The following is a 25,886-nucleotide window of genomic DNA, read 5'->3' on the forward strand; positions in this document are numbered from 1 at the left end:
TCGTTAAGATCACAGATTCTGAGATTTATCAGCTCTTGTTGTACTGGAAGTATGAAATCTCCAGTCTACATAAGACACATGGTTTATTCTAGGGACACTACTTGAGCGCAAAATTCAACATCCAAAACATTGGTTCAACATTGTTGATGAGACATCATTGTCAGAGCTGAATAACATTAAAATACACATTCTGATCTGACCCAAGCAGGAGTTGCTGAGATACCATTCCATCATTGTAAGTGCGACACATACTTGCAGAAAAAGGATCTGGACAAAAAGTGAATTCGGTTATAATTATTCTACTCTTTCTTGAACAGCTCACAGAATAGTTGAAACGGGAGAAAAGATGGTATGAAGAGATGGCTACGAAAAGATAATAGTTACAGATGAAAGAGGACTTACAAATAGGCAATTATGCATTTCTTCTTGACAAATCCGAGAGATTGCTGTCTGAGTACCCGGATGGATGCGACTGAGCAGAGGAGAACGAAACCATGTCAGACCTTTGACCATCAAAGAAGAACCTCTTCTCTCTGGTCTCCGACCAGTCATCAAAGAAGAGCTGAACCGGTTGCTGCTCCTGCTTCACTGGACCCGGCGAGCTGAAATCCATGCCAAAGAAATAGTGTTGTTTCTGTTGCTTTGACGTTGCTTCAGAAGGCAAGCGGCCGAATTCTTGAAGAGGAGAGCTGTTCCCCGTTTCTGATAAGAGGTCAGCAGGTCCTTGAGACGCTGCATGATGGGTGTCTAAAAGAGAGCCCATCTTTATAGTCCCAGGCGCTCCCATCATGGATTTGTGTGCATCTCCTCCAGGCTTGAGTTCACTTTCAATGTAAAAAAAAAGTACATGATTACTGGCTTTTAGAAGTAACAGATTGGCATAAACAGAACTGACATTTGAAGGGGCTCGCAATGTGTCACGTACAAATGAACTTTACGAAATACTTGCAGAGAAATGAATTGAAGAGCAACAGTGACCCCATCCGCAACAAAAAGAGAATAATAATCAGGGGAAATAATGAAAAACAATGAAACACGAAATAAATTTGCATCTAAACTAGGAAGAAATAACGAAGAGATCTCATCTAAAATTTGGCCCTTGTCACTTTCTAAGGTGGTAGGTAGAAGCATCAACTTCAGATGCTCAATATTGATCCGCAATTATATGCAGAAAAAAGGCACACAATAATCTCTGTGGATTGTCATGTTTGTGCCACAGACAGCAGGCTCCACAATCGTATTATGGTTGAATCTCATTGCCAACAAGATTCTTTCAATTATGCAGGGACCTTAGGCAAGGGAGAGCCCATGTATCCTATTCACTTGATTGGTCTCATTTTCCAATCCTGCTAATCAAGTAGCTGTACATGTAATTACTTCAGGAGATTTTCTTAAATATACTAAAGCAAACAAATGAGAGTACAATAACCCCCCACCAAACTTCTCCCTTCCTTGGAGGCTTTGAAAAAGAGAAGGCTATCGTCAGGAGGTGCTACTCTTGCAATAGTAAAGCAGAACCATCACTCTTGTTTCTTAGCCATTTATTATCTGGATATGGAACTTGGCTAGCAAAATATCTGACATCCATTTTATAACAATGATTTTTGTTAACTTATACAAAAGATAATCTATTTTAGATCCGCTGGGTCATGGCATGCTTCACGGAAAGAAACATAGTACTCTACTCTTGAGACTGATTTAGGACAAGCAAGAATAGAACGGCTGCCGTAATTCCACTTTCTTTGGTCAACTAAGAAGAATGCCAAGTTTACATATTCGTTATCAAGGGATCTAAAAGTCGAGAACCTGAATGAAGCGATGTTTCCCCTGGCAAACTGGAACCTCAACTAAGCAAACTGGAACCTCAATAAAGGAATGCCGTGCACAAAAATTACATGCAATTGCCATGATATTCAACTCCATGCTTAACTATAGAGGTAAAGCTTCAAAAGACATTTACACGAATCATTTAAGTCCCAAGACCAGATTATCCATCCTGCTTTAAAAAAATCACAAGGAAGCTCACAAGAGCTCAAAAGGTCACCTTAAATTACGTTGTTTCGAACATGGAACAGCGTACCTGTACTTGTTAAAATTCCCATATGGTGAACTCTCCACCTGCAACTGCGAGAGGCCACTTCCAAAGCACAAGTTCACAGGATTACTCAGGGACTGTGAAGGCAGGTTCTGGAAGCTTCTGCCACCACTAGAGCTCCCAGTAGCAACGTCTAATGTAGCAGTTGACAGAGACTGAGAGACAGTTTGTGATTCCACAGGCTTTCTTGAACGGTAGCGGCCACGGTTCATGTGCCGCTCACAGTACTTAGAGTCGGGGTGTGCATCTTTAGAGCACCTCCACTTCTTACCATCTGTCCTTCGACATCTACCTGGCTCAGGGTCTATTTTCTTCCCGTAGTAGGAGTAATAACCAACTGCAACATTGAAAGCTGTGAATAGCATGCCAATTGACCAGAAAAACAGTCTCAAAAAAGAGTGAGCAGGTCATTCAAGCAAAATCATGTGATGGCGCAAACTGGAAATGACTGCCTTCACAGTTACTATCTTCAAAACTCTGATTACTTTACAACAGGCCCCAAGGTCAAATATATACACCATCTGCTTATTAATCATACATCCAGCATGATGGATGTAACAGGCAAATCTTGTAAATAGTTTAGGCGAGATAGCGAAAAACGAGATAGGGAAAAACAGAAAAATAAACTTCTGACCCCCCAAAAGGGACAATCCCCTACACAAAGTTGTCGTACAAACTTAACTTCAAGTGTTGATGGGCATTTGATATAAAGCTTAGAACTTTATGTGTTCTACCATCTGCTACAGCAGTAACACGAACTCATAAACCAATTGAAAGACATGAAGCCGTTTAAAAGCAAAGTCATGTAAGGAAAACACATCAGATATGAGTTCCTCCTTGCAAATACAAAGGATGAAGACCCATTTGAAATTAAATCCAGAAGCACGATGGAAACTTGGAAAGAAATTCTTCCGGTAATTCATGGCCTTATCATCGTGTACCCAACTAAAGCGCGAACATCAGAATCAAAACTTGAGTTTTACATTCCCACCTCGGAATTGAGGAATAGCCCATCATTTTGATTATTTATGAGCAAAACATCAGAACTCACGAAGAGACTCACGTGTAAAGGTTTGAACACACACAGTCAACATACCATAGAAACAGATTAGAAAGATCAAAATGTCAAAAAATAAGAAGGGTTAAAATGAGCTTACAGCTGGGGTAATGAAGTAACCTAGCAGACATGGCCTCCAGGCTTCGGTGGATGGGGGCGAGAAGCTCAGGAGGCACAGAAAGTCCCGCCTTCAGGTACTTGAAGATGAGGGCTTGGTGCTCCAGCTCCTGCCACTGCGCCACCGTGAACGGCGGCCACCCCCCTCCTCCCCCTCCCCCGCCGCCGCCGCCGCCGCCGACAGACGCATCGCCGCTCATGTCACCACCCCTTCAGCTCCCCTTTCAGCCTTTCAGCTTAGATCTTCCCACTCACCTCAGCCCTCTTCAAGATTTAAAAAGGGCCCCTTCTTCTCCTGCCTTCGCTTCCTCCTCTGGGTCTACCCTCAAGTCACTGTTCAAACCCAAAAAGGAAATTAAAAAAAAAAAGAGCAAACTTTAGTGGCACGAATGACCCATTCAACGTTTATCGATGGTGGGTATGAGCGAGAGCGAGAGAGAGAGAGAGAGAGAGAGAGAGGGGCAGGCGGTGGGTTGCTTGCAGTTGCAGTTGCTCACCTTGGAGGTGGAGAGAGTGGGTGGAGGGTTGATGGCCATGTTTGGGAATTTGGGAGGACAGTGAGCTTCCATTGTCTTGAGATTGTGTTGTCTCTCTCTTACCATTTTCTTTTCCCCCCCTTCTTTTTGTGTTATTACAATTGAAATTTGTCTTTCACCTGGAGTTGAAATTAAAGGAAAATAGTAATAAAAGAGAAATGGGGCTTTTAATGGGCTTGCTCCCCTCCTCCTGCTAAATGATGAGCTATATACATCGACTCAATTTAACCTCTAAATTAACATAACCTTAATTTGTTTGAAGAATTTCTCTCAAGGCATGAAAAACATTTGGTGTATTTGGGCACATTATTTCTCGTGAAAATGTTTTGGGTACTGTAAAATCAAGTCCTTAAATGTCACACGTCTTAAAATGGGCTTCTTATGAAAGTATGTAAATAAGCACCGTTTCCCGAATAAATCTGTCAAAATATATCATATATTCATATATAATTAGCTGAATTGTTATATAGGCTAGTTATTTTAGTAAATGGGTTGTAATTGGATGTCCAAGATAATATGGGTGTTAAATGGATTTATAACTTACCTAAACCTTTTCGATTAAAAAAAATTATCTAAACCCAATCCACCTTTATGACTCTCTCTTCATTTTCTCTCACCCTCACTCGATCGTGTTCACTCTGCATTCTTACCTCAGTTTGAGTATAAGTTTTTCTAAATTTGGTTATGAAAGTGTTTTAGCAATGTAAGTCGGGTCAGATATTAATCACTAAATATGAGTCTATTTAGGTCATACCATTTTCAAGTTAACCTAACCCATCTTGTTTGACGAATTTACTCTCGAGGCATTCGCCTAGAACGATGAGATCTTATCTTTCAAGAGTGTGAGATCTCATGCTTAAGCCTATCCAATAAAGGTGCGTGCAGATATAGTTCTCTCACTTTTACTGTTTATTAACTTGGTCTTCTCATTTTTGTATTTTGCAATCAAGTCCGCTAATTTTTCTGAATTTGCACGCTTTGGTCCTTTGAGTTTTGTGTTGTGCAATCAAATCCTTTAACTTTCTTTATTTGTGCAATCACGTGCTTTGTTTTGCTGTTATAACTAATATTGTCAAATAATGATTTATTTTTTCTTGTTTTTTCCATTCGTTTGAATATCATTTTCTTTCACATAAATAATACAGTTAAACGAATGATTTGATTGCACTGATCGAGAAAGAAATAGGATTTTATTGCACAAAATAATATTTAGAGGATCAAACCATATACATCTAAGAGGTTAGAGGTCTTGCTCGAACAAGATGAAAATCAAGAGATCAAAAGTCGTACTTGCACCGAAACTCAATAGATTAAATCCGTGCTTAACCTATGACAATGATGCGAGGTAACAAAATGGAAAAATAGAGAAAAGAAGAAGAATCTTTGTGAAATCCCAAGCCAAACTCCCAACTCATTCTGATCATGAGATATTATTATCTAATTAGGGCCTGTTTGGCAACTTGCCAAATAGTAAAAAATTATGTTCTTTTGTTCTCAGAATCAGTTTGAGAGCAGAAATCCATTTGTTAAATTTTTTGTGCCCGGACACAATTTTGCAAAAAATTGGTCCTAGAATCAGTTTTGGAACAGAATCAAGAAGCAAAAAAAAGTAGCTTCTTGATTCTGGAACAATTTTTCCATTTCTTATTCTTTTTCATTTTCTTCTTTTTTTTGGTTTGTTGTTGTTCTTCGGCCCGCCGCCCGCCGGCGACCGACCACAAGCCACTGGCAATCGGTCACAGGCCAGGGCCGGCGAGGCCTTGCCCAGCCAAGGCGAGGCCGACCTCGCTATCACCACCCAGGCGACGGACCATGGCGACGACGAGGTTGGCCTCGCCAGATTTGGGCAAGGTCGGGCCTCGCCTAGCCAAGGCGAGGCCGGCGGCGAGGGCGGCGACGCCCTCGCCGGCCCTGGCTTGTGGCCGGTCGCCGGCGCCAGCGACTAGCCTTGGCCAAGGAAAAGAAGGGAAAGAAAGAAAAAAAAAGAAAGAAATATTAAAAAATTCAAAATATTATTAATAAAATGAAATTTTGTGTAGTTACCAAATATATTTCTGTTCTTTTTCTATTCTAAGAATATAAATTTTGGGCAGTTACCAAACGCCTTCAAATGCTTGGAAATTGTTTCCGGGCACAGAATAAAAAAAAATCATTTATGACTAGAATCTATTATCGGGTACAGAATAATTGCCATGCGTAGCCTTAGCGTAATTTTGCATGCATTTTTTTTTATTAAAGGCACAATTCAGCAAAGTAGAAGACTCCTCGTGAAATCGCCTCCTTTTTAACTTCTACGTGACACGAAGCCAGACCGGCCTTGCAGGCCTGTTTAATAGCAAAGAAAATTGTTTTTCTCCTGAACATGCAATTACCCCCAAAAAAGGAAAAAAATAGTTTAAGATTTCGTTTATTTCATGAAAAATAAATAATTTGAATTATCATCCTAAAAAGATCGCTTATATCATTTATAAAAATGGAATAACGAAAAATATTTTCATCATTCGTGAAAATGTTTAGACATTAATTGTAATTGATTTTGAAAATATTTTTCATTGACTAATTATTTCGAGAGATACAAGCAATTATTTAAAAAAAAATGTTTTACGATGTATTCATTTTTCGCGAAATAAACTAAGGAAGAGCATGGTTGCTGGTTTCACGATATGCAGGGTAAGTTTCAAGTTCAAAAAATTGGAGAACCGCTTTCGATGGGTACCTAGAACGTGGAACAAGTATTTGTGTTTTTCTTATTCTACGACATTTGATGATGAGTGTGTAATATAGAATAACTAGTATGAGCTTCCATTTTTTGAGATATCCATGACCGAGACTTTTACCTTGTCAATGTGTCATATTCATCATGTGTCTAAATATGAGTTGTGGTAAGTGGATCTTATAAGCTAATGGTATCGTAATGGTTCGATTAAGATTACAGGTGGAACTTAGATAGATCCTGGAATTGGCTCTCGAACCAGTTACAGGGCAGGTTCTAGGTTCTAGAGCACGAAGGATAGGTTTGGAAATCGGTCTCAACGGGTAAGTTTCATGTCGAAATATGATACGAATTAGAAAAAGGAAAAGAGAAAAATGGAGAGGAGAACAATCATAGGAAGCTCCTAAGTCAAAAGGCCTTTTTTTTTCAGTCCCATAATTACGCTAAGTCGCCACCGCCTGAAGAACAAAAGACACAACTCTCTCTCTCGCTCTCTCTCTCTCTCTCTCTTCTCCTTGCGCGCACGCAGAGAGGGGAAACCAAGAAGCGCCATGAGCCTCTTCGGGCTGGGAAGGTCAGTGACCATCCTTCCTTCCGGATTTCGATCTCGATTTCGCGCCGCTAACCAAGCCGGTTTCGGCGCGATGCTTTCTTGTTCGGTTTCTTTGCTTTGCTGCGATTCGCGCGTTTGAAAGATTGCGTAACGGGCCGTTTCTGATCGGGATCCGTTCCCGCTTTTCCGCCTATTTGGCGCTAGTATCAAGCGAACGGAATCGGGCGTTTCGTCGGCCCGTTCTGGCCGTGATTGCGGAATCTAGGTTCTTGATTTTCTAAGAAAAACGTCTCGTTTCGCCGTATGCTGCTGCTGCTGTTGCTGTTGCTGTTCAGCTCCGTATAGTGAACGCGATCGAACTGGGTTTGCGCCGTGCGGATGCGCGCGCGCGCGCGCAGTGTGTTTTGAGTGGGGGTGGTTTTGTTTGTCGCCGGCTGGATGAGTTTGATGCTCGGGGCTTTGAGGATGTTGCAACTGTGCAATGAACGATGAGGAGATGGGTGGTGGTTGTTTCAGTTGGGTCAGTCCTTTTTAGCGACTCTGCCTGGTCAATGGGCTGGTGAGGTTGGATTGTTTTGTTGATAGCTCTGTCTGCTTCTGTAGAATTAGATCATCCTTCATCATATAATCAAGAAAGAATTTTGTTCAGCGGCCGCATGGCATTGTTGTCAATTCGTAAACCGTGGCTCTATTCCTCCATCCAGCAATGTCACGATTGCAAAGGAGCTGGTGTAATGCTGATAAGCGTTCGTTCTTGATTCACCCTTTTTTGTGAGTGAATTAAATGAAATACTTTTGGTCTAGAGGGAGTAAGAGTCTTGCCTTCTGGGAACTGTCTAGTATGACTAAGCATTCCTTCTTAATATGATCGTTCGAGGGATATATTTTCCCGAGCAGTGTCTTGCTTCTTGTTCGTTACATGAATTCCTTATCTTCTTTGCTCGTTTCCCTCCTTCTAGTACTATTGACCTGACCACCGAATTCTTTCCTTGCAAAACGGCTCAATCCTTAGATACCTTTTGGAGGTCCTTTTTTTTCCACTTCACGTTACAACTTTGTATAAACTATAAAGTACTAAATGGAACGAGTTTACTGAGCCTTCCTTCTCTTGTCATTATTTTCTCCTTCTAGTACTATTGACCCGACAATTGCTTACTTGCAAACGGCTTAAACTTCAGCTGCCTTTTAAACGTCCTTTGTTTTCTGCTTTAGTTACAACTTATAACTTACAAGTATAAAGTACCAAATGGTGTGCGGCTTGCTTGAGTTATTTGGACCCGTTGGAATTAAAAAGCATCAAATTGTTGTCAATAGGGAATTGTTAGAACCATACCAAAAGAGTACTTGAACCCTTATAATTTGTATGTACACAATATTACGGCAAGCATTTATGACATTACTACTTTTACCGAGATTATTAAGGCTGGACGTGATTTTTCAGGCTTTTGGAGGATATCAAAAGTTGCGATGTTGATGATCTAGCTAATAAGTTCGATATGATTGCACAGTCTCAACATATACTCGTCCTCTAGCGATATCTTCTAAACTATGGCTAAGTGTAATCTCCTGTTGCCTTCCAAAATAAATTATCAACAGTGTTTCCTACCTTATAAGCTTAAAGAATTTCCAGAAGCAAGAGCAGCTTGCTTTCTCTACATTTAAGTCAGTTCACTTTTACTTAAGCTCTGTCTAACGTGAGCTTGATCTTTCAGTTGATCATTTTTTCTTTACAGTTTGTGTATTGATTGATCAGGATCTCAATTATCAACAAATAAAAATGGAGAAGTTAATGAAAAAAGACCGTCTTATTATCGGTTCTCTTTGTTTGCACACGCCAGAGTCATCCTAGAGGAAGTAACTTATGGTTCTTCTTCATAGTTGAGCTTTTCATCGAATCACGTCGTTGAGATTTATAGTTGACAATGACAAAAGAAATAAAGAGAAATCATAAAGAGATGGAAGATTTTTCAAGTCCCGTATATATCAACTTTACCATAGTGCATGGTAAATTTATTTATAATATCTCCAATTGATTAGACAATACCGCCACTTTGTATGGTACTCTACTTCTTGAGGAGGCCTTCGTAGGCAATGGAGAATGGAAACTTTGGATGGCTAGCAAATTCTCAGAATCTTGTCTATGATAGCTCCGGTCAAATAATTCAGATGCACGATTGTGTTGATAATTTCTTTCTATGTCTAGCCTCTTGGAGTTGACTGTCCATCAAATTCTGGAGAGGATGTTAACATTACCGTTAATGTAGACCTTTATCTGTATTGCATTCCCTTTCTAGATTATACTCCACACATCGCCGATATAGATAGGACTTGTCAATATTGGTGTCCATGTGGAGCTTGAATACTTTTAATAAGTAGGTTTTGATAATTTTTAAGGAACCAAAGGCAAACCGCCACTTTATTTGTGGTAAAGCAGTCAGTTCGAATCAGTCTTGCCTGTTGGATATTTAGATGCTATTGTATTACTAAACTTTGGCATGACTCACGTAGTATTTTTTCCCTGGAGAAAGAGATGAAGGATGCATTTACATAGGCATTCTTCTTATATAGGCAATGGCAATGTGATCTTTAGGAGTGAATAATTTTTATTGACTGACTTTGGGAAATGAAATCTGTCTTGCTTCCACTAGTGTACTTCATGAAGCTGCTCTTGTTCTTGTGGAACTGGTGTTCTTGATATTTTGGTGAGAAGATGTAATTGATGATATTGGCTCATGTAAAATTGGGTAGGATTGTAAGACGACATGTAATATACGCACCTTAGATATTTGAATTATGCATGACTCATGTCCATATGGATCTTCCTTATAAATTGACAGTATTAATAGACTGAGGGATGACTAGTTGTTGAGTTTTGGAAAAATAAATTTTCCTTGTTTCCCTTATGCTGTATTTAGGAGATGAGAGAAAAGGGAGAATGAAAAATAAGTGGAAAATATGGATAATTTTTAAATTTTTGTGAGAAGGGAAATGAGGGAAAATATAATTTTTTAGGGATTTGCCACACTAATTTTCATCTGCTCCCTTTCCCAAACATAGTATTAGTATTTTGCAGTAGATAGGTACTTATTTTGTTTGGAGACAGTAGCATTAGGATGGTCGTAATCATATGTGATTTGATCAAATCCGCCCACATTAAAGTAGGTTCAGGAATGGATACAACAAGAGATAGAATATATGAAGCTGCATGAGGCATGAGAAATGATGAAATGGAATATAGTCCATGACTCTATATGGTGACTCTAGTGAGTGGAATAATGCTTAGTTGAGGATATTGTGACAAGTTAGCTTTTAATTATCGATGTTAGGGCTTAAATTAAAAGGGATAATGACATAAATGGTCCCTAAACTTTGGCCGAATGTACAAAGTGGGTCTTGAACTTTTAATTTGTTTAATGTGGTGCCTGAACTTTTCCTAAATGTGCAATGTGGTTCCTGAACTTATAATTTGTTCATTGTGGTCCATGGACTTTTGGTACATGTTCAATTTAGTTTCTAAACTATATGAAAATGTTCAATGTTGTCCTTCCATTAATTTCAGTTCAGAGATAATATTGAACATTTTCATATAGTCTAAGGATTAAATTGAACATGTACCAAAAGTCCAGGCATCACAATGAACAATTTAAAAGTTCAGGGACCACATCAAACAAATTAAAAGTTTAGGGGCCACATTAGACATTGGGCCAAAGTTCAGGGACCAATGGTGTCGTTTTCCATAATCAAAATTCTGGACTTAAAAAGATAAGAATCATTTGATTATTTTAGTATCATAGTTGTGTCTGAAACATTCTGAATCCATCAGATTTCGACAATGGATTAGTCTCTGGAGGTAAATATAGCTTATCTTGCTAACTTAACACATCCGAACCTCAAAAGTGCTGGTGTAGTCATTTTCTGAAACCACCGTAGGATGTTTGGCCATGTTTTGCTCTTGGTTTTGGATCATAGTTTTACACTTAAATTGTGGTTCTTGTAATATTGCTCTATATAGGCCTTATCGAATTATTAAGTGTCTTGTAGCTTCTGACATAGTGAAATAATAGTTTGAACGACATGTTATGATAATCTTATATGAAATTGAACTTTGAAAAGAGTTTTCTTACGTCAAGATTTTATAGAGATAAAGGTTATCCATATGTCCAACATTAAATGTATTAACCTTGGCGGAGGCAAGGGAAATTATTAATAGGAGGTTTTCAGGAAAAGGATTATCTTCTTTCCATGAATGATTTTAGTGCTTGGGTTAGATAGACTCTGGTGCCTCTAAGTGGTGAAAGGAAGGTTTTGGAAGTGAATTTACTAGGGTATTAGGGTCAAGTGTTAGAAAGATGGGCTAAATGTCAAGCTTGTGCAATATGTGTGATTAGTTTCCGTATACTACTTTTTTCGTCTAATTTGGCCTCAGTTTTACATGTCATTTCTGTACTGTAGAAATCATTGTTTATTTGTTTTTTTTTCTGGTTTTCCCTTGAAATACTTCCTCTCTACCTAGAATACTTTGTCCTTTAAAATTGATTTGTGCCTTGCTAATGTAATGCTTCACAGAAATCAAAGAACATTCCGGCCTAAAAAGAGTGCGCCCTCAGGGAGTAAGGTTGGTTCCATCTGTTTACCTATCCTTCTGGTCATTTCTTAGCTGATAAGTGCCCCTCTTTTCCCTATTTCTTTGCGACTCTTATAATTTCTGTCTTCACTTCGAGGAGCATCTACAACAATTTTAAAAGCATTTTTTTTGCATATTACTCTATTTATGCGCTTGTGACAAGGTCACTGTTCTTGTTTCCCTATGGTTTTTTGTGTGACATGGATGAAGATGAACAGAGGAGTCGGTTTTACATGTTACGACCTTAAGATTATTTAGTTAGAAAAAATGTACCTGAAAATTATCACCAGGTAATTTTTAATGCACGTCTAGCAGCTAAGGCGGCGGGGGCGACCACCAGCCCCCTCCCTTGGTCCGTTGTTGGACCTCATCATCACCACATAATGATATGATATCTAAAATTTGGAGCATTACCCTTCCAATTTTAGTGATCAAAATGTCTTCACCCCATAATAAGCTAAATTCAGTTGAGAATTTAAGGATATTTTTACCTTTTAATAACATGGTTGTCAATGGTCAATGATCCTTTCCGGAGATGAATTACTGCATGTTGGACTGCATGTTAGCGTCTATATTGGCACTTCTAGTCATTATGTAGGAATGGCAAAGACACAACATTAACATTAATTTAGCGGAAAAGGAACTGGATTTTCTAATAGTAGGGAAATATGAATAATGTATAACTTGGCGGGGTGGAAACTGAAAGACCATTATTTTTTTAGGTATTTACCTAATAATTTTGCACATAACCATGCTCGTCTGAAGTAAGTCCTTCACATGGCCACGTGTCTAGTTTGTACCCGGTCCTTGTTAGATGAGGTGCCAAACATCTAATAAATGGATGTGTTTAATATCAACTAAGAAGGATACATAACTAGCACATACATTATGATTGTGCAACTCATTTAGTACCGCTGGACTTTCTATTTTGGGCTATTTGTAAATTTTTTTCTTAGTTTCAAATGGTGTTCTTTGATTGTGTTTGTACTCAAAAATGGTTTTCTTGCTGCAATTGATGGTCTTACCTACAAACCTATGGCTTGACATTTTAAGACCTAGAGATCATTTTTAAATGTGTTAAAAGTGTTTTTTTAGCACGGAAATAAGTTGAGAGATGTGTGAATCATTACACTCAAAAGGACTGAAAAGTAGAGGAGAGAAAGATGTATGAATGCTTTAGTTGAAGCTTTCGGAGAAATGATTGCTATTATGGTATTTCACGAGTTTCTCGTTCATCACAACCTAAATTGTGGAAAATGAATTATAGCAGCTTATCTGTTTTCCAAGGAAGAAGGTCAATTGTCGTTTTCCTAGTTTAGCTTTAAGGGAAATGATTGCTAATATGATATTTCACGAGATTCTCGTTCATCACAACTTAGAATATGAAAAATGATTTATAGCAGCTTATCTGTTCCAACGAAGAAGGTCCATTGTTGTTTCCTAGTTTAGTTGGTGGACCAGGCATTTTGGACCAGAACTGACGTGTAACACTTATGGTACAGAGTGACCATTGATACCTTCTCTTTCTGGCTTCTCTGGTGTTTGTATATAAACAGCTGTGATTGCTCTACAAGCTCTCATCTGATTCTTTTTTTTTTTTTTTGCACAATGCAGGGGGCGCAACTTAGGAAGCATATTGATGCTACTCTCGGGAGTGGAAACCTGAGGGAGGCAGTGAGACTTCCTCCTGGAGAAGATCTGAATGAGTGGCTTGCTGTCAACAGTGTGTTTCTTTTCTAACCTAATTTTGCTCTCTCTTCACATCGCATGTGCCTGCATCCGCGTGGGAGCACACGTATGTGTGCACTTGCACTAGGATTATTAACATTCATGCAGCTAAACTTCCTCCAGCAATTATTTTCCTTTATGGATCCGAGCTAAATGAGCTGGTTGTGTGTTTCAATTACAGCCGTGGATTTCTTCAACCAGGTGAATCTGCTCTATGGTACCCTGACAGAGTTTTGTACTCCTGAAAACTGTCCTACTATGACTGCAGGACCCAAGTAAGTTACTGTAAATGATCTTTTCTTGCTTGATCTACATTTGTTGAGTTGTGAAAGACATAACAAGGCTAGCAGCTCTGGGTGTGCCTCAGCAAGTCATGATTCTTAACCGTATTCTGACAAATTTGGAAAATCCTAGTTTAGTATTTCTTGTTATCTGTCTATTGTGTGGATGTGTTAAGAGCTATGTAGAACCGACACTGACATGCGACACACGACACGAAAAGACATGCGATACATCATTTCTCAAAACATAGAGAATTCCGACACATTGGGACACGTTGTATATTAAATATATATATTTCTATATACATGATAAATTATTATTTTTAAATTTGATTTAAATCCACAAATAAATTAATAATAATAAAAGGCCTAGAATTTACTTCGTGTCTTGGAAAAATAAATAATAAAAAAAATAATGGCGCGCGTCGGGAGGGAGAGGAGGAGGAGCCGTCTGCTAGAGGGGTTCTTGGTCCATGAAACGGAGGAGGGTGGTCGTGGGTTCAGAGTCTGAGGGTGGGGATTTGGGGGTTTGGAGCTTGGAGGATGCGAAGGAAGAAGATGAGAAATGGTGAGGAAATAGATGCAATTAGTGTTCCTCTTCAAGGCCTCCTCCTCGGCGGATGTCGTTGGTTCGAGCGAAGAAGAGAGATCGCGAATCGAGAGGAGGAGGGAGTACAAAGCGCGAGTGAAGGCACCGTGAAGATGAGAACAAAAGACTAGGGTTTTCTTTCACCCTTTTCTTTCTTTTTTATTTTTTTTTATAAATTTACATTTTGATCCCTAATTTTTTGAAAATTTATAAAATTGACCCCGTGCGTGTCGGAATCACGTGTCGGGATTCCGGACTCACGTGTTAGCGGCGTGTCTGGCACGTTGACCGCGTGTCGGATTTCCGACACCTGTTGACCACGTGACACTAACACGTCGGCCTCCTGAACTTGTCCGTGCTACATAGGTTAAGAGTTTGAGCATCATGTGCTTCATGTGTTAGTGCTTTCAGGGGACTCAGGAAAAAGAAACTTCCTTTCCTTCATGTATAATTGACAGAGCTGTAGCAGGTGGAAATTTAACTGCTTTCAATGACAATTATCATTTGAATATCACAATGGAGAATTATAAAATGAATTCTTGTTTTTTTCTGTTTGCGTAGAAATTAATACATGAATGCAGTTAAAATTGAGTGATATAGCGATGCAAGTTATTAGGAACCAAATAACTGTGCAGCTATGCTGTTGGCAACTTTTAGGGGTCATCAAAAACATTTTAGGAGGATGTTGCCTTCTCAGTTTTGCACCTTTGATGGGGATCTTTTCTGAACTGAAGTATCATAGTATCTGCTATATATTGCTGTAATATTCTCTGCCTTGCCAAAGTAGGAAATCTGCTGCCAATTTGTAACTCTCACTAGTAAGCTTATGGTTGTTTGAAACTTGACTGTGGTTGAAAATCTGTCTCTTAGGACCCTCATCTATCTTGATGTCCTAATTGTATATTGTCCCTTTTGCATCTATCAAAAAATGTATTGTTCTTTTTGCTTCTTCATTAACCAAACGTAATCTGTTTAGCTGGTGTACCATGGACATGCAATAGTTGCATGCAGTGTTATTGATTGGATATCTCACAATTCTCTGACCTTAAATAGCCCTAATGGACATTGTAAACATTGTGTGACTTCCATGTTATGGGCAGATATTGATTGGTGTTGCTAGTAGTGATGTGGCTTTTATTTTGCAGTTATTTCTAGTTTAAAACTTTGCAGATGACACCATGCATATATTGATAAGCATTTTCACAGGTACGAGTATAGGTGGGCTGATGGTGTGCAAATCAAGAAGCCAATCGAGGTTTCAGCTCCAAAATATGTTGAATATCTCATGGATTGGATTGAGGCCCAGCTAGATGATGAATCCATATTTCCTCAGAAGCTTGGTAATGCTCATCCTCATAGTTTCCCCTCAGTTTTAATTGGTTCTCACATGAGTTGGAAATGTTGCAGTTTAAAGGAAAAGAATTATGTTGATGTCTCTTGCATACTATTTACTTTGCTTTCTTCTTCATAATTCTTCATAGGTGCCCCATTTCCTCCTAACTTCAAAGAGGTGGTGAAGACAATTTTCAAGCGGCTGTTCCGTGTGTATGCCCACATATATCACTCGCATTTTCAGAAAATTGTTAGCCTTAAGGAGGAGGCCCACCTTAACACATGCTTCAAACATTTTATCTTGTTCACCTGTGTAAGTTCCTTTCACATATAGAATACCACTCAATTCTATGGCGTTGTAAAGAATTTGGTTTTGATGTCTCTACATGGTGTCCATATACTCCACAGCCCAGTCAAATCTGATTCACATCTGATCGTGCGACTTTGCATTTTAGGATAAACGGTACCTGTTGAAATGGGTAAGGTACAGTTTAGGTACACTGGGAGCATTCGGAAAGTACTACCAACATAGGACGAAGGAGCAAGGAAAAGAAAAACTAAATAAAGAACGAGACTGAATTAGGCACTGAATAACTTTGGAACCGATCTCTCGATGACAGCATTGAGCATCCAGCTTGGGTTTACAGGGATTTAGGCTTTAGCTGATACGTCTTTTCTTTATATGATGGCAATTATATTGTGGAAAGTTAATTTCCATTGTGGAATGTCTACTCTAGTGGGCCCTGTGTATTGAATTTGTAAACTAAATCTAATCTCTCTAAGGACTAGAAAAGTTTAGAGAAAATGGCCTAATAAGGGAACATTGTTGAAAATTTTGGTAGTAGATAAGTTTTTTCCATGGAAATTCTAGTGTTTCCATATGTGGAGTCCTGCTGTATACTGGACTTCAAGGTCCTTAAAATGTTTGGTTGGGAGACATAGAAGTTGTAAATATGTGGTTTAGAGAATTAGGATTAATTGATCTAATATTACTTTCTCTTCTCTTAAGGAGCGACAAGTTCAAGCTACTGCAGTGTGTTATCTTTTATAACTTATTATATTTGAGATTCGTTAGGAATATCTTGTAATCGATAGTTACATGTTAGTCTTACACCTCATCAAATGTTTGTGGTCTAATTGACACGGTGCAGGAGAAGAGTAATATATCAAAGTTACAAACTTTTTGTGATTTTGTAGATCCTGGGTGTCTATATATGTAGGAAATTGGGTCCATAGGAAACAGTACTTACTAAGTCAGTGAATGAGTTAGGTATGATCTTTTTTGAACATGTGAGATTCCATATGAACTTTTTGGTGCTTTATATTTTGCTTGTTTATCTGTTTGCTTTTTACTATTTCAACTCATGCAATATCTGCACAGTTTGCCCTTAGCCCTCTATTTTGTTTTTTTCGTATCTCTTATGAGGATCATATTAGGTGAGCATTGGTGTTACTAGATTTTGGAAAATGGACCGGCCATTTTCTTTCCATCTGATCATGTAGACTTGTGGAGCTAGGGTTTCCATGTGCCTGCATAGACTATGAGACGTGGTTTCATGTTTGTTTGACTGCTCGAATACTGAATAATGAATATGGCCTTCTGTGATGGTGCTTCCTTGAGGAAGTGAAACTCATTTGGCTATCAATTTAGGAAATGGTGAAAATAAGTCCATAGTTCGGCAGCACAGCATCCTATTGAATAGTTAACATGTGTTGTGCGGCGAAACAGTGGAAAGTATCCTGAAGATAATGGTACTGTTACTTGTGCAGGAATTTGGGCTGATTGACAAGAAGGAGCTGGCTCCACTTCAAGAGCTGATAGAGTCCATAATTGTTCCATACTGAATGCAGTCTGCCGCCCAATGACAAAGCAGAGCTAGGCTTTTTAGATGAATAAGGACAAACTGCTGCTTTGCACTTGATCTTTAACGCAAGTGCTGTAATTTGTGTTATTAGTTAATTACCGTCATGGGTTGTCTGCTGTAAGTTGTGCCCAGTTAAAACTGTGGAAGTGACTCTTAATCTTTCCCAGAGCATGGCATTCTGATGTAGATGTTCTGAGAACAGTCTAAACATGAGGCTCTTAAGAGAGCCAACAAAGCAAATGGAAATGCGAAGATGCTCTGTATTACTATTGATCCTGAGCTGCCTAAAAGAAGTGCTGTTACCGAACTCATTTGTAATTTATTGATTATGTCAGAAACGTTTCCCATGTCAAATGGTGTAATTCTATGGTAAGATTGTGCAGGCAGGAGACAGGTGCATAATTTGCATTTCTCAGAGTTGCTTCTGGCAATGCTCTAGTCAAGGAAACAGCAAATGCTGCAGCAAACACTTAGCACTATTAGAAAAGTTCTGTTTTTGAACTCCCTGTCCTGTTAGCTATAGATCAGAACTTGGTTTAATGACTTGATACAACTCCGAATTTCTATCACCAATTTGCCAGTTCTTCAAACATGAGTTTTTCTAGATTATGCATATTGATATATGATTAATGCTTGATCCCAGTTCCTCATTCAGCTCTTGTAAAGGGCGCTACTTAGGAAAGGGCTTATTGTGGAGGCATGACAGTACATGAATCGTCGAGGATTTCGTAGAGGTTTCTTTCCCCAGATCTTAGAAAACAGGCTTGGAATGCCAGAGTTCGAGTCTCTCGAGTTTGATGGTCGGTTTTTAGGGATAAGTTCCCCCTTATATTTTCTCTAGATATCTAAGTGTATTGCTAGCTTAGGGATATGTCAATAGGTCCGATTTGCGTAGGAACTCTCTCTCTCTCTCCTGCTGTATAGGTTCAAGCTTAACATGCGAATTAATAAATTAGCAGTTTTATTACTATTTCTGTGGTTTATCCTTCTTAACCCATTCCATTTTTGTTCCCTCAATCTGTCGGTAGTACATTGATGTGGGCATATGGGAATGCCGTCGGGATTGTAAGCACGACACCCCTCAGATTAACTACACGATTCTGAAACTCTGAAAGGCTTCCTGGTAAATGATGAAGCATCTTTCGAATACGTTATGCGACAGGCCGTGATGAGATGATCATCCACCTTCCAAGATGAATACTAGAGGAAAAAACTCGAAGAGAATTTACCCACTTCAACAAAACATCTGCCTAGTAGATCTTTGGAGGTTTTCCGAGAACTCGAGAAAAAACTTTATACTATTCTCTTGTAGTTTGTTTATATGGACGCGCAATTCCGATCAATATGTACCACAAAATCTGCCGGAGCCATCCAAATGCCCCCTTATTCCTCTGACGCACTACAAATGAATAAACTAGAAAAAGTACAAAAGGATACGAAATTTGCACTAGTGTGCTCTCAGTCTATTCTTCTGGAGATACATGCAAGCTCCTAAGCTCGGAATGCCCAAACTGTCTAGCCGCAAAGCCGTAACAACCAACCACCAAAGCCAGCACACCCAGGACGAGACTGAAAAGCTGGAAGTTGGCAAGATACTCACCACGTGCCTCGCTTTCCACTGAGTTGCACACAATGCCGTTGCCCTTGAGCTGGCAACCGTCGGGCATCGAGGGTCCATATAGAGTGAAGGCCGTTTGGTAGAACCAGAGTCCTTGCAAGGTTATGGCCATGCCGCTGCAGAGATCAATGGGGAAACTGTTCGGTAGGAGGGCCCCGGCAATGGTGGACGCGACGCATAGTCCTATAAGCAGGACGAGGAGGAGGTGATAATAACCCTCCAGGCCCTTGTGCGTCGTGGAGTGGAAGTAGAATAGGAGGTACTCCGCGCAGAATGCCGTGGCGGCAATCAAGCACAGTGCTCCTTCTGGTAAAGGAAGGAGGCTGCAAGTGTAGGAAGATTGGCAACAGCAAAAGTTAAGTTCTGGGTTGCTCGGCAAACAAAGGTGGGAGCAAATGCATCAAAAACTCAAGAGTCTGTTAACTATAACACCCAAAGCAGAGAAGTCATATGAACAGTGTCGGTCACGTATATGCTGATGCAATAGTACTACTAGCGACGTTTGTGAAGTATCTGCAGCACCACAATACAGCAAACTCACTGGTAAGCTTCAGCAGTAATCCTTGAGCAATCAGCAACTAACCAGCTAAAGGTATCTGAAGATTTACTAAGTTATGACTCCACATCGAGTAAACAACGAGCCTTGAACTCACCATGCACTAATGGTACTCATAGGTATTCCCAACCCAAAAAGTTCCTCTTTTTTTTTTTTTCAAAAAAAGAAATTCTTTGTAGAATCACATGATTAGTGCAGACCTAGATTTTCATTAACCCTACCAAAGAAAAAATTAACTAAGGATACTCAAAGTAGACCCTGTCCCTAAATGGACAGGTCAAATGGCATTGCTGTGCGAATATCAAGTTTCTAAAATGGTCAAGCTGTGTTAGACTGAAAATGCTGCAAAGCCGGACTATTTCGGCATTAAAGAGTGAAACATAAAGCTCTCATCTTGTTAAATTTGTGTAGAAGCTTGCTCTAAATATTCAATTGTCAGCTTCTGCTTAGTAACAATCTAACGATTCCCAAGTGAAAGAGGATGCGTCATAAAACTAGTCCGTGAAGAAAGTGTGAAAAATACTTCTAGCATTTTCGCAGCAATCTGGATTCTGCAATGTTGACAATTTTCAGCCAAAGCCTACCCAGAAAAAAAACCAAAAGAAGAAGGAAAAAAAAGAAAAGAAACTTCGTTCTGAAGCCTCACTTTAGAAGGCAAGCAATTGCCTCATCTCAAGACAATGGTGAATTGCAACTACAATTCTATATCATTCTTGATGAGCACTTGCCATTCGTTGGTTATTAAGAGCATCACGAAAATGTCCGAGGGCATGAAGCTTGGAACTTAAAAATAGAATGTTGAGTGAAAGAAACCTACTGAGAATAAACTCAAGGAGTAAAGTGTTATCTTTCTGCTTCATAGGCTACAGATGCGAAGGGAAACAAAGGTCACCTCAGCCGAGTGGACCAACCTTGGCCTAAACGATGAAGCGATGTTCATAAACGACTAAGGGTCATCAGCTATATTAGGAGTAGTTTGTAAATGTAAAAGGTTCATTCTAACTGAGTATTAATTCTCATAGAAATCTGACCAAAAAAAAAAAATCTCATAGAAACATCGATTGATGTCCTAAAAATGAGAAACACCAACCTCTCAGCTCAGACTGAGAGCAAGAGTTTTTAAAGGCTTTAGTTTTTGCCTACTCAAATCAAATAGATTATCATTCGATCAGAACTGTTCTCACTACTCTAATTCCTTTTCCCCAAACCAAGACTTTAGAACAGAATAGAAGAAAAGACGAGATCTCATGTCTGGGTAATGGAAACATATGGACCCGCACTCTGTGAATTACAGTAACGGATCTCTTAAAAGTCCATCTAATTATTTTTCAAGGCAATGCCGTGAACTTTATGACCATATTCCTTTATGCAACTGAAACTTCTAAAGTCATCATACAACCCGAAAGAGGGATTAACACACTCTATCCAAAGTTTAAGAAAAATAAGAGAACACACTCTATCCACAGTATGTGATACAAAAGTACCCACAGAAGGAAAAACTCTGCAGAGACCAGCGCGTAGAAAGTATAAAGACAAAACGAGCATATCATGCATAGGATGTAAAGAAAAAATCACCATGTCTTAAAATTCCTGCTTCCACTGTTTCAATTTTCTAATTGATACTCTCCACCACATTGAGAGCATCAGCAGAATTCATTTTTATATATTCAGACAAAGAAAAGTCCATCAAGAATTAGTTTCCTTCTTCTCCCTCGGGTCCTCTGAGTAGAGTAATAAATGACATACTAAAAAATCAAACTGTGTATTTAGACAACCACACATCCATTATCTAGATGTTCCTCCAGGAGAGATGCTGAGCATTGGTACTGCATCAACCAAAACTCAGTGGCTCTGAACTGTTACCCAGTTACAAATTGTGTGGACTCAGCAGTGCTTATATTTGTTCAGCATTAATGCAACAACGGAAACCACTTCACAACTCCATATCAGAGAAAGGCTTCTAAAAAGTTCAACCGTGCATATAACACCACCACCCGGAACAAACATAAAGAGAAAAAGAAAAACATAAAAGACCCGTTGAGAGTAACGAGCCAGGAACCAACCTGGTTTTCTCTGAGAGCAGAGTGACGAGCCCGAAGATGAAGAACATGAGGAGCATTCCCGAATGCTCAAAATCGTTCATGTGTGCTGGGTTCAAGACTCCATTAACAAACAACTTGAGGTGGGGAGAATACAGAAGCTCAATACACAAATCAATGAAAGCACCGACTGTAATGACATATAGCTCCAAATGTTTCAGCCTCCCCTCGAATCCAGGCACCGGGCTCCACACCCGAACCCGAAAGGCCTTTGGGTTCGACACGTGCCTGAACACAGAACTCCACACATGCCACAAACCGACCACAAGAAAGAGAGTCCCCGGGAGAGCATGACCCTTGAAAGAACCCATAACTTCTCTGTTATCTACAAACACAAGCTATATCCACCTCTCTGTTTATCTGAATTGAATCTGTGATGAGCAATCAGGCAAGCCTCCTTTAATGTCGACAGCGAGCCCTCCAGTGGATGACACTACGGCGAAGGATAGAAGCAGTTTCTGCAAATTCTCTCCTGCTGTTAGAATTGGAGGCTTCTGGGTCAAAAAGCAAGGTAGTCAAAGGAAACGTGTCAACTCCTGTAGCACAACTATCGTTGTTAAATGGTTTGACTTTTTCCGGCTTCTTTGACAGAACGAAGCTAACCTAATGGGCAAAACAAGATATTGTTGCATCTAGATGGACGTTTTTCTTCCCCCCCCAGAAATGAAATGATAACAGACGTAATAAAAATTCAAACTTTAACCCGCCGGAGTTCTTCAATTGTACCAGCACAACAACTACCACTAGTACTAACACCGGAAATCAACTGAGGATCCAAAACCGCTAATTGCAATTCTGAATCTATGTGTCTTTATTGATATTTCCAGGAAAGGAGAGAGAGACAAGAAGAAGCCCCAAAGAGAAAACAATGGGCCCTTACAAAGTCAAATTGCTCAACCACGACCGGCATTTTTTTCAGTAAAAGAAAAACGGAAACTTTCCAGCCCCCACCTTTTTGTCAATTCATTCCTTTTTCTCTACGGATCTTCTGTTTTTTTAAGACGCTGAAACTTGCACCCAAAAACCATCGACCCCGAGAGATTAGGAGGAGGACTCAAGCTACCGATCCGTACCCATTGATTTTCTTCTTCGACCCATCTGAGCGAAGAATAACAAGAAGACAAGGTAATCTTTTTTGGCTCTTTTTATACTTCAGAGGCAGAGAGGGAGTGGTAAGCACAAAGAAGAGTACGAGTCAACGATGCATACATTCCCAAGAAATCTGGGGTGCTGATGGGGGGTGTTTTGCATAGAGAAGAGGGGGTAAAGAGAGAAAAAGGGTAGCGAAGAGATTATATATATATGTGAAAGAACCATGAGAGAAGGGAACGTACTTGTCAGTTACAGAGAAGGCGTGATTGGAGTTGGGGCAGTTCTCGAAGCACCCAACCCAACCATATATTACCCAAGTTCGCTTTCCTTTCTTTCGTCTTTCTTTCCCTCCCTCCTCCGAGAAAGCCTTCCTTTGATCGGCTCATGATTGCGACCCGAAAAGCCGCGCCATCATCACCCTCCCTCCGAATCACAAGAACCGGCAAGAAAAACGAATCGCAGAGAACAAAAAGAAAGAAAAAGAAAAGAAAAGAAAGTTGCACAAAAGATGGAGATAGAGATAGAGAGAGAGAGAGAGTGTGTGTGTGTAATGATGGCGGTACTGGTGGTGGTGGTGGTGGGGATCCGGTCCTTGTTCTGAACGAGAGGAAGAGGAAGAAAAAGAAAGACGGCATTGTCTCTTTATTTTTCCATGTGCTCCCCCAACCACCCAAAAAAATAATAATAATACAAGCATCAGTTTATTTTACAAAAAAAAATAATTTTTTTCATTGCCCACAAGGTTATATAGACGTAAATTACTATCGATGTTGAAAATATTTTCATTAATTAATCATTTTAAATAATATGAGCGATTTATTTTTAGAAAAATATTTTTAAAATTAATCGTTTTTCGCGAAATGAACGGAACTTAAAAGAGAAGCTATCCATGAAAAAAAAAAAGAAGCATCATTTGATTTTCAAATAATACAAGCCAGGCTCATTCCAGCTGGATAATGATTTCTCCGGAAGTAGATTTTAAGAACAAGATTCTTGAAAAAATAAAAATATAAAAAATTGGAAAATGGAAAGGAGCTGAATAATTTAAGAAATGGGGAGGATCTCTAGAAGTTTGACTTGATCAAAGATGTCGTTTTAATATGCCATTGGGATGGTGGGCCCGCCGTTGATCGTAGCCGTTCGATCCGTCGTTTTTCTGGTTTCCTCTTTCGTGATCGATGTAGGCGGGGCCCCGCTTCACGTTTAGGTCCAGAATGATGGACATGCAGCGAAAGATCGACGACATTCGTGTGGCGGTTTTCCCCTTAGTTCTCGGGGGACCCACACAAGGTGCAGCATCTCCCGATCGCTTCGAGGGTGTTTCGGGGAACGGCCTAGATCTACTTTCCTGTGATCCGACGGTCAATTGGAAATTCGAGGATCTGATCCTCGGAATTTGTTAAATGTGCCCACGGTTTTGGCATATCTTAAGTTGTGCTGCCTCACCTCCGCCTTGCAAAGAGGTTTTGGTTTGATCGTCTTCCCGTTCCTGACAGTGGAAAAAACGTACTAAAAAAAAAATTGTAAATCTATTCCGTTGGTACTAATTTAGTTCTAAACCTTTTAATCGGATTAATTTAATCTTATACATTTTCACGTTTTGTCAATTGAGTCAACATGACTAATTTAGCTTATAAATTGCCAACATGGACGTTGGAGATCGTATATGGCACGGCCGGTGCTGACGTTGACGTTTCTTTTATGCTTTTCCCTTGGCAAGGTGATGCAATTTTCTATTAAGGTCTCAGTCGAAATTGTCCGTCCATACACACAATTTGCGACCGCTAATTGGGGTGCGCGCTCATCCATAGAATCCCTCAATCGTGCCTCTAGTCAGCGGATCATGGGTGACGGGCGTCGTTCGCGTGCAAACTTAACTAACGTGGATGATGCCCGTACATATAGTTCACTGATGAAAAGAAATGGGATTGTGCGAAGTTTTCTTTCATAGACGACGGGAGAAACACCGGTTGATAATGGGAATGGGATTTCGCTACGAGTCGGATGCAACAGGGAGTGCGTGCAAGGCAAAAGTTCTGTCGTGAGGCAAATGTCTTTACAACGTTGTCGTGTTGGGCATGTCGTGTTCCCTGGAATGTGATGCTAAGCATGAATAGCATTCGTCATACGTCCGGCCTCTCTTTTCTAAGGTCGAGGAAGTGATCTGTAGGGATCATGAACTCGATCAGTCCAATAACCAAGAATCTGAAAGTGCATCTGATTCGAGGAGATAGGAAACATGGACTGCGATTCGCAGTGAAGTTATGCGCTGATTTGGGTCTGTGAAAAAGAGCTGTGAGAATAAAACTGAAGGATTCTAATCATGCATTAAAGAACAAAATTCAAGCACAATTAGAATCAAATGCGGAAAACATGATCGAAAATAAACTGACCTCCAGCCATTGTTCAACTTTACGTTCGTTGGAAATCCACGGTAGTTCAACGTCAATTCGACAGCGATTACGGGCGCACCCTACTAACCCAATCCCCTCGTATATTGATGGTGTATTACCGAATGAGAGGATTTGCGTTAGACCTTATGTCTACCCTTACAGAATGAACGTTCGTCTTTATAAACCGCTTCCCATCAAGGCGGTTATCGAAAAGGGCGGTTGTCACCGAACGGGTACGAAGCATGAAAAAAATTACATGTAGATAACCGTCACTTAAAAGAAAAAATATGGGTCATAACCCAACGGATAAATTTTATTTCAAAAATTATATCCTTAAACGTGGAATCATATTATAAATATAACAAGAGCATCTTTTCACGTGTTGTGATATAGATAAGACGTGGGAAGTGGGTTGCGTTTCGAATTGTATACTGGACCAAGATAAATTTATTGGTTCACCAGAATAAATTAATGGGAATTGGTTCTTTCTTTCCATATTAGTGATGAGAAAGATTGTCAGGGTACGTTTCCCAGTTTCAGCAGCTTCGCACTTTTAGCAGCCAAAAGTTATTCATCATAGACTTCCGATGGCAATTTGGCACCCAGCAACACGGAAGAGCTTGGACTAATAAGAAGGA

General features: G+C 39.7%; 3 protein-coding genes across 6 annotated transcripts; 1 reads left to right on the plus strand and 2 right to left on the minus strand.

Annotated features, from left to right (window-relative positions):
- Positions 1-3,906, minus strand: LOC115675635 (growth-regulating factor 4-like). 2 transcript variants are annotated; one of them, XM_030598363.2, is made up of 5 exons: positions 3,767-3,906; positions 3,253-3,602; positions 2,081-2,432; positions 403-824; positions 1-267 (listed from the first exon to the last, which is right to left on the minus strand). In XM_030598363.2, the coding sequence occupies exons 2-4, from the start codon at positions 3,467-3,469 to the stop codon at positions 413-415; spliced, it is 981 nt and encodes a 326-aa protein (XP_030454223.2). In that variant the 5' UTR covers positions 3,470-3,602; positions 3,767-3,906; the 3' UTR covers positions 1-267; positions 403-412. The 2 variants fall into 2 exon arrangements, with proteins under 2 accessions (XP_030454223.2, XP_056174352.1); XM_056318377.1 differs by lacking the exon at positions 3,767-3,906 and having other exon boundaries at positions 3,253-3,729.
- Positions 3,907-6,948: 3,042 nt separating this feature from the next.
- On the plus strand, positions 6,949-17,797 carry LOC115675637 (MOB kinase activator-like 1A). The gene is made up of 7 exons (XM_030598378.2): positions 6,949-7,092; positions 11,638-11,686; positions 13,310-13,418; positions 13,605-13,698; positions 15,500-15,633; positions 15,775-15,938; positions 17,396-17,797. Exons 1-7 carry the CDS (start codon positions 7,070-7,072, stop codon positions 17,468-17,470), a joined length of 648 nt encoding a protein of 215 aa, XP_030454238.1. The 5' UTR covers positions 6,949-7,069; the 3' UTR covers positions 17,471-17,797.
- An 896-nt stretch (positions 17,798-18,693) lies between these two features.
- Positions 18,694-23,369, minus strand: LOC115675436 (uncharacterized). Of its 3 annotated transcripts, none has more exons than XM_030598089.2 (3): positions 23,098-23,369; positions 21,728-22,221; positions 18,694-19,431 (listed from the first exon to the last, which is right to left on the minus strand). In XM_030598089.2, the coding sequence occupies exons 2-3, from the start codon at positions 22,072-22,074 to the stop codon at positions 18,954-18,956; spliced, it is 825 nt and encodes a 274-aa protein (XP_030453949.1). In that variant the 5' UTR covers positions 22,075-22,221; positions 23,098-23,369; the 3' UTR covers positions 18,694-18,953. The 3 variants fall into 3 exon arrangements, with proteins under 3 accessions (XP_030453949.1, XP_030453948.1, XP_056174208.1); XM_030598088.2 differs by having other exon boundaries at positions 21,728-22,257; XM_056318233.1 differs by having other exon boundaries at positions 21,728-22,254; positions 23,094-23,369.
- Positions 23,370-25,886: the final 2,517 nt, after the last annotated feature.

This window comes from Syzygium oleosum, unplaced genomic scaffold (genome assembly GCF_021117445.2).
Source record: "Syzygium oleosum isolate NSW1041296 unplaced genomic scaffold, Sole_v2.1 Sole_v2.15, whole genome shotgun sequence".
Lineage (NCBI taxonomy): Eukaryota > Viridiplantae > Streptophyta > Magnoliopsida > Myrtales > Myrtaceae > Syzygium > Syzygium oleosum.

Excerpts from the sequence above, each read along its gene's own strand:
- LOC115675635 (XM_030598363.2), bottom strand. The coding sequence starts at position 3,469 with ATGAGCGGCGATGCGTCTGTCGGCGGCGGCGGCGGCGGCGGGGGAGGG. Across the intron at positions 2,433-3,252 it reads GTTACTTCATTACCCCAGCT|TTGGTTATTACTCCTACTAC; the intron begins GTAAGCTCATTT and ends TCAATGTTGCAG. Across the intron at positions 825-2,080 it reads GGGAATTTTAACAAGTACAG|TGAACTCAAGCCTGGAGGAG; the intron begins GTACGCTGTTCC and ends TTACATTGAAAG.
- LOC115675637 (XM_030598378.2), top strand. The coding sequence starts at position 7,070 with ATGAGCCTCTTCGGGCTGGGAAG. Across the intron at positions 7,093-11,637 it reads AGCCTCTTCGGGCTGGGAAG|AAATCAAAGAACATTCCGGC; the intron begins GTCAGTGACCAT and ends AATGCTTCACAG. Across the intron at positions 15,634-15,774 it reads CATATTTCCTCAGAAGCTTG|GTGCCCCATTTCCTCCTAAC; the intron begins GTAATGCTCATC and ends AATTCTTCATAG.
- LOC115675436 (XM_030598089.2), bottom strand. The coding sequence starts at position 22,074 with ATGGGTTCTTTCAAGGGTCATGCTCTCCCGGGGACTCTCTTTCTTGTG. Across the intron at positions 19,432-21,727 it reads CTGCTCTCAGAGAAAACCAG|CCTCCTTCCTTTACCAGAAG; the intron begins GTTGGTTCCTGG and ends CTACACTTGCAG.